The following is a 14,273-nucleotide window of genomic DNA, read 5'->3' as shown; positions in this document are numbered from 1 at the left end:
TCCGGCATGACAGTCTGCTATGACTTATTATGCTTAGAAATGAGGACACAATAATGGATAATCATTTTTATTGACAACTATCCAACAAAACATACTGATGGAATATGGGATTACTGTAAAACATAAGTATAAAAAAAGCGTTTTATTATTTTAAATATTCACATATTCCCTTTAAACAATTAGAAATAAGACAATTCCTGTTTCCCTTGGCTCAGGACCATCATGTAATGTGCCCTACATTTTGGCCTCAGCCAATGTGATGTCAGCACCACCGGCCATATCCTCCCTCTGATTGGTCAGTTTCCTGCAGTGGTAGAAGATGTTGATTGGATGGATGAACGCCAGTAGAGTGAGGAGAGTCAGAGCGATGTTCACCTGAGGAGGAAAGATGACAAAGACAGCCCTTTTGAGAGCGTAGCCTTAACCATACACGTGTACAAAGTAGGCCAACTGCAAGTTACACTGTTTTTGTGTTATGAGCTGTGAGGTTCAACAAAGACATTTCAATATTTACTTTTTGGCAAGTACAGCACAGTACATCTACTAATCTCATCCACCCTGCCGGCTCTCTCGCGATAGCAACTGAGCCTGGGGACGAGGTTAGTCATCTAGTGACCGTATGTTTGTATGACCCACTCACATAGAAGGGGTCTCCACCTAGGGCTCCTTTGACCAGGGCGAAACAGGGGTACTGCAGCAGTGACACCACGGCAGACAGAGACATCACCAAACCATACAGCTTCCCAAAGTGGACCCCAGGAAAACTGGTGAGAGAGGGCAGGAAGGAGAAAGACATCAACTGAGGGAAGTATGAATGAGGAGCACTCAGTCACCTTCCTTTATTGTAAACTTTAGTCTTTCAACTGTATTTTTACATTTTAGAATGTCAAGTCTATTGTCTTTATTTTTGAGTCCCTTGTTCCTTCTTCTATAATCTTCCTTTTTATTTCCTTCCTGTCAGATCTCTCTATTAATCTGCCACTCTGCCCCCACTATCTGTCTCTAACCCTCTTTCACTCACGCGATGCTGATGAAGGCTGCGTTGCCTCCGTAGAGGAAGGAGCGGTTGAGGACCTGCAGGATGAAGGTGAGGTACTGGAGAGGGAGGAGAGGAGAAGAGGCGCAGATGGAGAAGAGGAGGCACTGGAGGGAGGTGAGGAAGAGGGAGAGAGAGGAGGAGCGTAGGTCTGCCTCCTTATCTGTTTCTCCTATAGAGGGAGGAGGTGAGAGAAAGGTTGGGTGAGGATGATGATGATGGACACACACACACCAGAACCATGGCCTTTCATGAGGCATGAAATAGGATTAAAAAGTATATATTCTAGACTGAAACAGAAGGTAGGCCTACTACCTGAACAAATAAGGATACCCATTTTGGTCTTTATTGCTTAACATTTAGCTACTTTGTGCACTATTGAACACCATCCTGTTGTTGCTAAGCTAGAGCCATGTGACCCACCTGGAGCCAGAGGCTAAGCTAGAGCCATGTGACCCACCTGGAGCCAGAGGCTAAGCTAGAGCCATGTGACCCACCTGGAGCCAGAGGCTTCCCCTTGTGTCTGTCCATGATGAGGCCGTTTCAGGGAGCACAGAGGCTAAGCTAGAGCCATGTGACCCACCTGGAGCCAGAGGCTTCCCCTTGTGTCTGTCCATGATGAGGCCGTTCCAGGGAGCACAGAGGCTAAGCTAGAGCCATGTCACCCACCTGGAGCCAGAGGCTTCCCCTTGTGTCTGTCCATGATGAGGCCGTTCCAGGGAGCACAGAGGACCCCACACAGCTGGGTGAAGGCAAAGGCATTGGTGTACTGACTCACTGAGAGAGAGGAGAGGGGGAGGGGGAGAGAGAGTATTTAGATTCATTCAGTGAACCTATGCTTTGGTGTGTGCATGCGTGTGTTCATGTGTGTGGTTTACCCAGGGCTGAGTCGTTGTCGGCCAGCCGGTTGAGCATGGGGTTCAGTGTTCCGATGAAGAGGTAGTGTCTCAGCTGCATGACAGACAGCCACACCAGATGCCACAGGAAGAACCACGACTGCACACAACTTCTGAAACTGGCCACTGAGAGAGAGAGAGGAGAACATTTGAGTCAACAAAATGCACCTTCCATTCCCCAGCCAGATTAAAGATTGTAGTTGGCCAAACGACACCTTTCCCAGAGTCTTCTGACTGCTGCCCATCATCAGGCTGTAGGGGCATGTCGTCGGTCTCAGCTGGCCCCTCCCCCTCCGATGTCATCCCCGTCTCTCGCGTCTTCTCAATCTCCTCTACGTTGTAGCTGTTGGACTTTCCAGGGCTTACGCTGTTGAAAAGGAAGCATCAGAGTATAATCATATATGTTTTATCATCAGGGTCACCCATCTGATATGAATGGATGTCATTGAGACTAACCGAACAATTCAATACCATTTGTTAAATGCCAAACACTAATAATAATTTAATTTAGTTTTGCATTTATCTATGAACATGTACAGGACTTTTTCCTGACCAAGTAATCTGACAAGGAAACACTCCATGGTCTGGAAACCCCCCAGGCCCTATGCGAGTCGTAGTTCTCTAGGTGACAACTACAGCCCCCATACATACTATGGCATTATGTATCATAGGGCCTGGTCAGATGAATACTGTCGTATGTGTGGGAGTTGTAGTTCTCACCCATAGGTGAAGCCCTCAGGGAGTGGGTAGGGAATGTGGGTGTTGGGCATGAGGAAGAACGTCCTGAGGAGGTGGATGACACTGCAGACAGAGAGAATGAGGAAGGAGGAGCGGAGGGAGACCCCTCCTTCATACATCACCTGAGACGGAGGGAGAGAGAGATGGATAAGCAGAGCCACCAATGAATAGCTATTAAATGACCATGACTACATATAATACAAATACAATCATTATATGGGATAATCTACAATATATACAAATATAATCATTATATGGGATATATAATCAATATATGGGATAATCTACAATATATACAAATATAATCATTATATGGGATATATCTATAATATATACAAATATAATCATGATATGGGATATATCTACAATATATACAAATATAATCATGATATGGGATATATCTACAATATATACAAATATAATCATTATATGGGATATATCTACAATATATACAAATATAATCAATATATGGGATATATCTACAATATATACAAATATAATCAATATATGGGATAATCTACCATATATACAAATATAATCATTATATGGGATATATCTACAATATATACAAATATAATCAATATATGGGATATATCTACAGAGCGTTGGACTAGTAACCGAAAGGTTGCAAGTTCAAATCCCCGAGCTAACAAGGTACAACTCTGTTGTTCTGCCCCTGAACAGGCAGTTAACCCACTGTTCCTAGGCCGTCATTGAAAATAAGAATTTGTTCTTAACTGACTTGTCTAGTTAAATAAATATACAGATAGAAACATATGGGATAATCTACAATATATACAAATATAATCATTATATGGGATAGATCTATAATATACAGTGGGGCAAAAAAGTATTTAGTCAGCCACCAATTGTGCAAGTTCTCCCACTTAAAAAGATGAGAGGCCTGTAATTTTCATCATAGGTACACTTCCACTATGACAAAATGAGAAAAAAATCCAGAAAATCACATTGTAGGATTTTTAATGAATTTATTTGCAAATTATGGTGGAAAATAAGTATTTGGTCACCTACAAACAAGCAAGATTTCTGGCTCTCACAGACCTGTAACTTCTTCTTTAAGAGGCTCCTCTGTCCTCCACTTGTTACCTGTATTAATGGCACCTGTTTGAACTTGTTATCTGTATAAAAGACACCTGTCCACAACCTCAAACAGTCACACTCCAAACTCCACTATGGCCAAGACCAAAGAGCTGTCAAAGGACACCAGAAACAAAATTGTAGACCTGCACCAGGCTGGGAAGACTGAATCTGCAATAGGTAAGCAGCTTAGTTTGAATAAATCAACTGTGGGAGCAATTATTAGGAAATGGAAGACATACAAGACCACTGATAATCTCCCTCGATCTGGGGCTCCACGCAAGATCTCACCCTGTGGGGTCAAAATGATCACAACGGTGAGCAAAAATCCCAGAACAACATGGGGGGACCTAGTGAATGACCTGCAGAGAGCTGGGACCAAAGTAACAAAGCCTACCATCAGCAAGGGCATTGAAGATTAAACGTGGCTGGGTCTTTCAGCATGACAATGATCCCAAACACACCCCGGGCAACAAAGGAGTGGCTTCGTAAGAAGCATTTCAAGGTCCTGGAGTGGCCTAGCCAGTCTCCAGATCTCAACCCCATAGAAAATCTTTGGAGGGAGTTGAAAGTCTGTGTTGCCCAGCAACAGCCCCAAAACATCACTGCTCTAGAGGAGATCTGCATGGAGGAATGGACCAAAATACCAGCAACAGTGTGTGAAAACCTTGTGAAGACTTACAGAAAACGTTTGACCTCTGTCATTGCCAACAAAGGGTATATAACAAAGTATTGAGGTAAACTTTTGTTATTGACCAAATACTTATTTTCCACCATAATTTGCAAATAAATTCATTAAAAATCCTACAATGTGATTTTCTGGATTTCTTTTCTAATTTTGTCTGTCATAGTTGAAGTGTACCTATGATGAAAATTACAGGCCTCTCATCTTTTTAAGTGGGAGAACTTGCACAATTGGTGGCTGACTAAATACTTTTTTGCCCCACTGTATATGAATATAATCATTATATGGGATATATCTACAATATATAGAAATATAATCATTATATGGGATATATCTACAATCTATACAAATTCATCTGTTTTATACAGTTGGCCTTTTTAAGGCAGTTATCTAGTAACCTGACGAGCAGAACATTTTTCTCTCAGAGGCCTCTGTCCTGTAGGCTACAGCATGTGTGAGTTCTGTGATACCTTGATGATGAGGAAGACAGCCGAGGAAGAGTCGAAGGCTCCATTATAGAGGGTGATGATGGTGGAACGATGGGAGCCAAATAGGTTCCCAACCTATGGTAGCGAACAACAGTTCAACAATTGTGGACATTCATCCAAGAAGAAGAAATCCACCCATATAGTACACAGTATAAATACAGTGTCCATAGTATAAATACAGTATCCATATAGTACACAGTATAAATACAGTGTCCATATAGTACACAGTATAAATACAGTATCCATCTAGTACACAGTATAAATACAGTGTCCATAGTATAAATACAGTGTCCATATAGTACACAGTATAAATACAGTGTCCATATAGTACACAGTATAAATACAGTATCCATATAGTACACAGTATAAATACAGTATCCATATAGTACACAGTATAAATACAGTATCCATATAGTACACAGTATAAATACAGTATCCATATAGTACACAGTATAAATACAGTATCCATTTAGTACACAGTATAAATACAGTATCCATATAGTACACAGTATAAATACAGTGTCCATTTAGTATACAGAGAAATACAGTATCCAATTAGTATACAGAGAAATACAGTATCCATTTAGTATACAGTATAAACACAGTATCCATATAGTATACAGTATAAATACAGTATTTACTGAATAAATATCAGTTTTATGTGTCAGACAAAATAGTGTGACATACACCTGTTACACAGACAAAATAGTGTGTGACATACAGCTGTTACACAGATGTAATGAATACTGTTTGTCCTGTCTGGAACTGTGTTGAAACTGAGGAGTCATGGCATGCTGCTGTACCTGTATGTTTGTGATGAGGAACAATATACCTCCCACTGCGATGAAGGACAGGGCTGGGAACAGCAGCATGGACAGAGCTATTAGAGAGAGAGAGACACAGACAGCATAGGCCAAGTTCAGCCTGGATCAATATTTACTCATCCAACATCCAACACTAGGAATGTGCTCTTCCTAATGCTTTTGCAGGTCCCCGTCCCCAGTCCACCTGGTCGTACTGCTGCTCCAGTTTCTGCTGGTCTGCCTGACGTGCTACCTTATCCAGGATCTGCTGTTTCAACCCTCTCTCTCCTTCTCCCGGTGTCTCTCTCTCTCTCGGCCTCTCTCTCTCCTTCTCCCGGTGTCTCTCTCGACCTCTCTCTCTCCTTCTCCCGGTGTCTCTCTCTCGACCTCTCTCTCTCCTTCTCCCGGTGTCTCTCTCTCGACCTCTCTCTCCTTCTCCCGGTGTCTCTCTCTCTCTCAACCTCTGAATGCTCGGCTATGAAAAGCCAACTGACACTTACTCCTGAGGTGCTGACCTGTTGCACCCTCTACAACCACTGTGATTATTATTTGACCCTGCTGGTCATCTATGAACGTTTGAACATCTTGAAGAACGATCTGGCCTTAATGGCCATGTACTCTTATAATTTCCACCGGGAACAGCCAGAGCCTGGTTCCTCTCTAGGTTTTGGCCTTTCTAGGGAGTTTTTCCTAGCCACTGTGCTTCTACATCTGCATTGCTTGCTGTTTAGGGTTTTAGGCTGGGTTTCCTTACAAGCCCTTTGTGTCATCTGCTGATGTAAATAGAGCTTTAGAAATACATTTGATTGATTGTCTTTGTTCATTTATCAAATACACGAACACCAAGAGCTGTTCTGATTGAATAACCACCGTTCTACTGTACAGTCTATGTTCACCTGAACTGGAGAAGGCAACCATCAGTGTACCAGTGGTGTAGAGACATCTGAGGGGAATACAGAGCAGAGGTAGATAAAGAGGTGTCACACAGTGGGTTATGGTCTGTTAAACTTTAGTCGTGACACATTTCTCAGTGGGTCAGAAGACAACCTCAATAAACCTGTAGAGCTAAGCTTAAAATATGCATACATATTCTACAACAACAATGACTGAGTAAACCAGGAATGGACCCTCACCTTCCCACCCCCTTTAGACTCAGTGACTCAGTCACTCTCTCGCTCTCTGGTCTAGGTGACGGTCTAGGTATAAACTTACTGAAGAATTGTAATTAATTGACTATGTGTAAATAAAACTCTGTGGATGTCCTGGAAATACTGGTCAGAGGTCAGGACCTAGTTATATTCTTTAAATGTTGACATTGTAAGAATTATTTGCAATGGATATGCCATATATCACATTGTATATGGGTATATTGCCATCCTTACCTGACCAGGGCAGGAAAAACTCTGGGCCCTAGCAATGAAGCCTGGATTTCTGTAGTTGAAAAAAGACTCACATTCCCAGAAGCCTCGTTGCCATGGTGCCGAAGCGGTCGAAGATGAATCCGTTGGGAAGCGTGAGGAAGTTGTTCATAAAGGAGGTGACGGTGAAGACCAGGGAGAACTGTTCATCCTGTCCACTACAGTCTGAGAGAGAGATGGAGGGATGGGGAGAGAGATTAGGGATGATGAAGACCAGGGAGAACTGTTCATCCTGTCCACTACAGTCTGAGAGAGAGATTAGGGATAACTGTTCATCCTGTCCACTACAGTCAGAGAGAGATGGAGGGATGGGGAGAGAGATTAGGGAGAACTGTTCATCCTGTCCACTACAGTCTGAGAGAGAGATGGAGGGATGGGGAGAGAGATTAGGGATGATGAAGACCAGGGAGAACTGTTCATCCTGTCCACTACAGTCAGAGAGAGAGAGAGAGAGAGAGATGGATGGATGGATGAGGAGAGAGAGCGTGGGGAGGGGGGATGGGGCAGAGAGAGAGATATGGATGGATGAATGGATGGATGAGGAGAGAGAGCGTGGGGGAGGGGGGATGGGGCAGAGAGAGAGATGGATGGATGGATGAGGAGAGAGAGCGTGGGGGAGGGGGGATGGGGCAGAGAGAGATGGAGAGAGAGATGAGGAGAGAGAGCGTGGGGGAGGGGGGATGGGGCAGAGAGAGAGATGGATGGATGGATGAGGAGAGAGAGCGTGGGGGAGGGGGGATGGGGCAGAGAGATATGGATGGATGAGGAGAGAGAGCGTGGGGGAGGGGGGATGGGGCAGTGAGAGAGATGGATGGATGGATGAGGAGAGAGAGCGTGGGGGAGGGGAGATGGGGAAGAGAGAGATATGGATGGATGAGGAGAGAGAGCGTGGGGGAGGGGGGATGGGGCAGAGAGAGATATGGATGGATGAGGAGAGAGGGCGTGGGGGAGGGGGGATGGGGCAGAGAGAGATGAATACAGAGAGAGATAGAAGTAGAGATCCAGGTCCTTCAGTTTTCTAGTATGAACTCCTCAGCTGTGCTTCGTATTCTATTATATTCCAATCTATACTATTGTATTCTATGTCATATTGAACTGAATAGCATTGAACTACTCACCTGTTTCCACTGTACTGTTGGGTCCAGTAGTCAGATTGACACACAGGTCAGTGAAGTATCCGTCTGTCTTCAGGACGAAGACCAGCGATGCCCAGCCGAAGACCACGCCGGCAAAACACAGACACTCCACCAGCCCTGTGGCCAGGGTCAGCCTGTACCGCAACCCCACTCCACCCCCACCGCATCCCAGCATCCTCCCTGATTAACAGGCTGGCTGACTGGCTGGCTGACTGAGTCCTTGCTCTGACTGGCTGGCTGCCTGTTTAACTGTCACTTAAAGGACTGTTCTTGTTGTCTTATTAATGTGGGGTTAGTGGGTGACTGTATTCAAAGAGACCCTTTTTCTATCCTCTGACTCGTCTTACTTTTCTATACGCCCTCCCTCGCTCTCTCCCTCGCTCTCTCTCTCTCCCTTGCTCTCTCCCTCGCTCTCTCTCTCCCTTGCTCTCTCCCTCGCTCTCTCTCTCCCTTGCTCTCTCCCTCGCTCTCTCCCTTGCTCTCTCTCTCTCCCTCTCTCGCTCCCTCGCTCTCTCTCTCCCTCTCTCTATCCTTTATGTCCCTCTTGATAGTTGTTTTGAGTATTTGAGTGTGTCTGGCTGAAAAGTAGCTGTAGGATGGATTTTTAGGATGGAAGACTTGTGTTGCTCTGGATAAGAGCCTCTGTTAAACGACCTAAATGTAAATCTAAATGTAGAAGAACATTAGACTGTCTATAGAATGACTTGCAGTATCAGAAGAAGTTACAGATAACACGTTTTATGACACGTTTCAAACAACTCATTCTTGAAGTGGTAGTGGTGGCCGCAGTAGAATTTGAGATCATAGCACACTAACACGAGTTGTCAAAATAGTAGGCCTAGTGGTTAAACCCACGAGGAGTGTGACGTTCCTCAACCTGCAGTGTAAACTGATGAACGGTTGCTCTAATAGCCCCTCTAGTAGATGCGTTTCTCTTCCTCTTTCTTTCTCACTTCCTCTCCTTTCCGCCCACTTTGTTCCACTTTGTGTTTATTTCCCTCTCTTTTCTTCAGTGTGTAACTCATGACTTTTGTTCATTCCTTTGTTGCCATTTCATAAATGATCCTGTCATTTGCTTTGAGAGAGGCGATTGTTCATCTTCCCCCTAAAATATACAAGTAAAGAGGCATCACAACACGTGGCAAGTGTAATAATACAATAACAATTAATAATAAAAATAAATAGTGCACATCAAACACTTTAAGGATAAATAATTATAATACAAGGTCGGAAATCGGAATAATACAGTCTAGGGACTATCGACTACGGTCTAATGCGTAATAAATCCGGTAATGGTATGAGAATGTGCACTGAGCTAGAGCCTACAGTACAGTGCGGGAAGACTACAACAGACAGTACACTCGCCCTATAACGGTAAACCACATCAGATTAGCTACAGACTAATCCGCCATGCGGTCATTGCATTACTGTGTTTTCTTTGCGCGCAATCTATAGTATGGTGCCAAAACGCCTAACAATAGACAGTAAAATAGTTCGGTTATAGCGGGACGTTGGCCAGTATACGACACGGTGCTGTCATAAAACAATAAAAACGTGTATGGCTATGGTAGAGCAACTTTTATGACAATTATTACACTGGCCACAGTTCAACCATGCAGCATTGATCATAAATCGTAGGCTATGAAAACGATGCCATACATAGGCTGTAGCCTATATACCAGCCACTCACCTTGTTTAATGATCCCACTTAGTTTAATGTCGATCCTCTTGTTGATTTGTGGTAGAACTCTAAACAGAAACCTCGTCATTATGCGCAGGCGCCGCGATGTGCCTGTCCATTCGCTGTCTGTCTTTCCACCTGCGCTTCATGGTGCAAGCGTTGGCCAGGCATTGGGGACTTGGCTAAATGGCCATGTTGGAACCATGTCCATGGACCAAAATATGGTGGTGAGTGGTGAGTTGTCTCCAGTTGCTTATATCTAATTTTTATCAACTGGGTGGTAGAGCCCTGAGTGCTAATTGGCTGAAAGCCATGGTATATTAGACATATACCAGGGGTATGACAAAACATGCATTTTTCCTGTTCTAATTACACTTGTAACCAGTTTATAATAGCAATAAGGCAACTCGGGGGTTTGTGGTATATGGCCAATATACCACGGCTAGGGGCTGTGTCCAGACACTCCGTGTTGTGCCTAAGAACAGCTCTGTGTGGGATTTCTGATGATAATGTCATTAATTGTAAAATGGAAATACAAACTTGGAATATGATTTGACAGCAATAATAAAATACATCTTCTGGAATTAAAAAGTAACTTGACCAATGAAAGCAGCTCTCTCAACCATCAGCATTTTACTCAGAAACTGCCTAGCAACACAGCAGGCTACAATAAAGACCAATCCACAGAACAGATGTCTACTGTATGTATTGAACTCTTGAATTGACGTGGAATCCCCCCTTTTAAAACTGGTTCAAGTCTTTCCACATAAAACTTTAGATCATATGTAAAACAAGAAGTCAATTACGTCACACACACACACACAGGGCACTTCCATCACGTGTGTGTCTTCATGTGAGCTCGGAGGTGTGCGCCATGCGAGAAGTGGCGTCCACATAGTGCGCAGGCGAAGGGTCGGACCCCCGTGTGCAGCAGTTCATGCCTCCTCAGGTGACTGGGTCTGATGAAGCTCCGCCCACACATGGAACAGTGATGCGTCCTCTCTCTCGTGTGGTTGAGGGTGTGTCGCTTAAGGCAGCTGATGTAGGGGAAACCCTTCCCACAATGTTTGCATACGAACCTCCCCTCCTTCTCTTTACTGAGGGGAGCTCGAATTCTGACAGTCCCACCATTTCCTCTTTGGTCTCCATGGTGACCGGGCATGACGGTGACGGAGTGTTTCCCCGGGAACGATGCGTAATCGTCTGTGGTCGTTGTCGAGGAGGAAGTGTGTTGTTGTAGTTGGTTTTCTGACGAGTAGGTGAAAAATAGACCAGAGGTGTCTGTGTAGCCACCGTACCCCAGGTTCAGTGCTGCATACTCGGGGTACGTTTGGCCCAGATCCCCCTGGTCGACCCCCAGGCCTGGTTCTCCTCCCGGTAGTGGGTTGAGGTCTGGACATGGGCTCTCTGGCTCCCTCTTGAGGCAGATCTCAACTACTACAGGCTGTTCCTGGTCAAGGCAGTGAGAGCTGCTACTGAGGTCATGGTCCAGAGTTCTATGTTCCAGTTCTATGTGGTGTCCCATAGTTCTATGTTCCTGTTCTATGTGGTGTCCCATAGTTCTATGTTCCACTTCTATGTTGTGTTCCATAGAGTCACTGAGCTCATCTCTACCCCCTGTTGTTGTACTCTGGAACCCCCAGTCCTCCTCAAAACTGCTCTGATCAGTGGGATGCGGTTGCCGGGCGACCAGTGGAGTGGTGGAACGCTCAGGAGCTTACATGTAGGAGAGGGGACAACACGGGATAGAAAACAGAAGGCAATGTCATCATCATCCTCACCACCACCATCATCATCATCATCACTACCACCACCACCAACCATGCAATATTGCATTTTGCTGGCTGGATGTTTGAACTTGGCCTCTCTTCCTCCCTCATTTCATTTAAGCTCTTTCCTTCTCTCTCGGTAGCTAGGTTTCCATCCAATTTAATGTGAATATTCTCAAATCTGCATAGAAAATATGCACATTTTCCCACCAGTGGTGTGTTTCCACCAAACAGACTTGTTGCGGATTTAAAAACAGGATCTCAGTCTGGCTTTCAACTTAAAACAGTAGAATGCACAAGGTGCAACTTCTAAATTGGGTGGTACATTATCAGCTTTCCTCTTGTCATGTCAGTCATTGTGTAGCAGTATAACTTTAGACCGTCCCCTAGCCCATACCCGGGCGCGAACCAGGGACCCTCTGCACACTTCAACAACAGTCACCCACGAAGCATCGTTTATCCATCGCTCCACAAAAGCCGCGGCCCTTGCAGAGCAAGGGGAACTACTACTTCAAGGTCTCAGAGCAAGTGACGTCACCGATTGAAACGCTACCTAGCCGTTTCACATCCATTACACTTGCATACCTTAGAGAGCTATTTATAACTTGTCAGAAATGTCCAGATCAACTAAACATTTTTTTTGCTAGGTTTTTTAGCCCATAGATTTTGTTGAGTCACTCAAATATCACATGAATACACATTAGACATGGCAAAATGTAAAGAATTGCAAGAAAATTACATTTAAAAACGGCAAAATATTCTCTGCACCCCATTACAAAATGTGTAGAATTGCTGGAAAAAAACTTTAAACCTAAATTATTATGGAGCTAGAATATTTGTCAAACGGCAGTCAAGCATCCCCAGAATCAGACCAATGATATTAATCGGAAAGGAGCAGCACCACCCTGAAGTTCATCATGTTATTTCATCTGTAGCCTAATAAACTGCATGATTTCCCGAGTCGTAGTGGGAGGACCACACACAACATATAATCACGTGACTCCAAGTTCACCTCGATATGATGGTTATAATTTCAATATTGGCCCAGAGGCGTTTCAATCCCCACTTCTCGCATAATGATCTGTTGGCATTTAGAAAATTGTACCGAAACTTCCTGTTTCCATCCATCGTGATAAAAAAAAAAAGTTCGGTATGACTTTCCTTGTATAAAAACTGTTGATGGAAACGTGGTTTGTCTCTCTCACCATTCATCCTCAGTTCATTTGGAGCACCACATTCCCCTGGGCCGTCCTCCTCCAGTCTCTCTTGTTTGATGGTAACTGGTTCAGCCGTCTTGTCTGTTACAGTGGTCTGTTAACGGACAGAGACGGTGATAGTGTGATCAATGCATTGTTAATGGGAGGCGAATTACATAAACACGCATTGTATGCCTGCGTAATGCATTAATACCTTTACCCTATACTAGCCTATTAGCCTGTTTTTGACAATGTTTTATCAATCCTTATGTAAATTATTATACCTTATAATTCAGCTGTAAATAATATCAATGCCATGCCCACGATTAACTATTTTACTGCTGATAAAACAAAAGAGTGTAATGTGCGGCTACACTACCTCGTCCGTCCTTAGTCCCTCCCGCGCCGCGGGTCCATTACTCCACTCGCTGCTGCAACCCTGCTGCGTAAAGACTGGGTCGGGCTTGTGTTCTCTGTTGGTTTCTGCATGGAAAGAGAAGGGACCACAATACTTCATTTTAGACTGTCGATTTTAAATCACCAAGCATTTAAAACTAAATACATAAACACGTACGGGGCGGTAGGGAACCCCCGTTCCAAAGTCTCTCGCGCAGCACAGCGCCAACTCCGTCCCCGCCGTGTTCAATCGTAGATGTCCTTTTCCGGTGCCGGTTTTCAACTACTTTCAGCTTTTTCATCAGGATTTCGTTGTCGTGTTTTTTACGTGACAGTTCCCCACGTAAAAACGCGGAGTACTCGTCCACCAGTTTGGTTATCTCCGCCATGGCGGCGGTGGATAGAGCTTCCATGATGGACGACAACTGCGTCTGAAACATTACGGTCGCCGACATTCTAGCTAGAATAGCCTAGCTAGCTAGATATTGATAATGGCAAATTTTAAAGGGAAAAATAGCGATATTGAATTGTAATATGTTTAAACACTGTGGCCTGTAAGTGGACACCTGGTTGGGTAGTTTAAACCTCAGATCATAGCGGTTAACAAATCCCTGTTCCTGTGTCTACAATAATAATGCAACATGACGTGATGACGTCTCATTCAATTTACCGTAAGTACATGAGAGAGTTGCATTAAATTTTGGGGGCGCATGCTGAGAACTGCTCTACAGGCTCGCCTAATATATAGGGTTAGGGTTATATATATATATATATATATATATTATTAATTGTATTTATTTCACCTTTATTTAACTAGGCAAGTCAGTTAAGGACAAATTATTATTTACAATGACGGCGTACCCCGGGCAAACCCTCCCCTAACCCAGAGGACGCTGGGCCAACTGTGCATCGCCCTATGGGACTCCCGATCAC

General features: G+C 44.2%; 2 protein-coding genes across 2 annotated transcripts; both read right to left on the bottom strand.

Annotated features, from left to right (window-relative positions):
• Window positions 1–51: 51 nt before the first annotated feature.
• On the bottom strand, window positions 52–10,212 carry LOC110497214 (equilibrative nucleobase transporter 1). The gene is made up of 13 exons (XM_090210103.1): window positions 9,989–10,212; window positions 8,281–9,403; window positions 7,198–7,327; window positions 6,641–6,687; window positions 5,745–5,821; window positions 4,924–5,016; window positions 2,653–2,792; window positions 2,148–2,299; window positions 1,915–2,058; window positions 1,706–1,813; window positions 1,022–1,208; window positions 641–764; window positions 52–375 (listed from the first exon to the last, which is right to left on the bottom strand). The coding sequence occupies exons 2-13, from the start codon at window positions 8,471–8,473 to the stop codon at window positions 235–237; spliced, it is 1,536 nt and encodes a 511-aa protein (XP_090066229.1). The 5' UTR covers window positions 8,474–9,403; window positions 9,989–10,212; the 3' UTR covers window positions 52–234.
• A 381-nt stretch (window positions 10,213–10,593) lies between these two features.
• Window positions 10,594–14,008, bottom strand: LOC110497216 (uncharacterized). Its single transcript, XM_021573216.3, has 4 exons — window positions 13,519–14,008; window positions 13,324–13,427; window positions 12,954–13,059; window positions 10,594–11,695 (listed from the first exon to the last, which is right to left on the bottom strand). Exons 1-4 carry the CDS (start codon window positions 13,793–13,795, stop codon window positions 10,815–10,817), a joined length of 1,368 nt encoding a protein of 455 aa, XP_021428891.3. The 5' UTR covers window positions 13,796–14,008; the 3' UTR covers window positions 10,594–10,814.
• Between the last annotated feature and the right edge of the window lie 265 nt (window positions 14,009–14,273).

This window comes from Oncorhynchus mykiss, chromosome 19 (assembly GCF_057628025.1).
Source record: "Oncorhynchus mykiss isolate SJ-2025 chromosome 19, ASM5762802v1, whole genome shotgun sequence".
In the NCBI taxonomy this organism is placed as follows: Eukaryota; Metazoa; Chordata; class Actinopteri; order Salmoniformes; family Salmonidae; genus Oncorhynchus; species Oncorhynchus mykiss.
The sequence above is the reverse complement of the archived record's forward strand: the minus strand, read 5'-3'. Positions and strand labels throughout refer to the sequence as shown.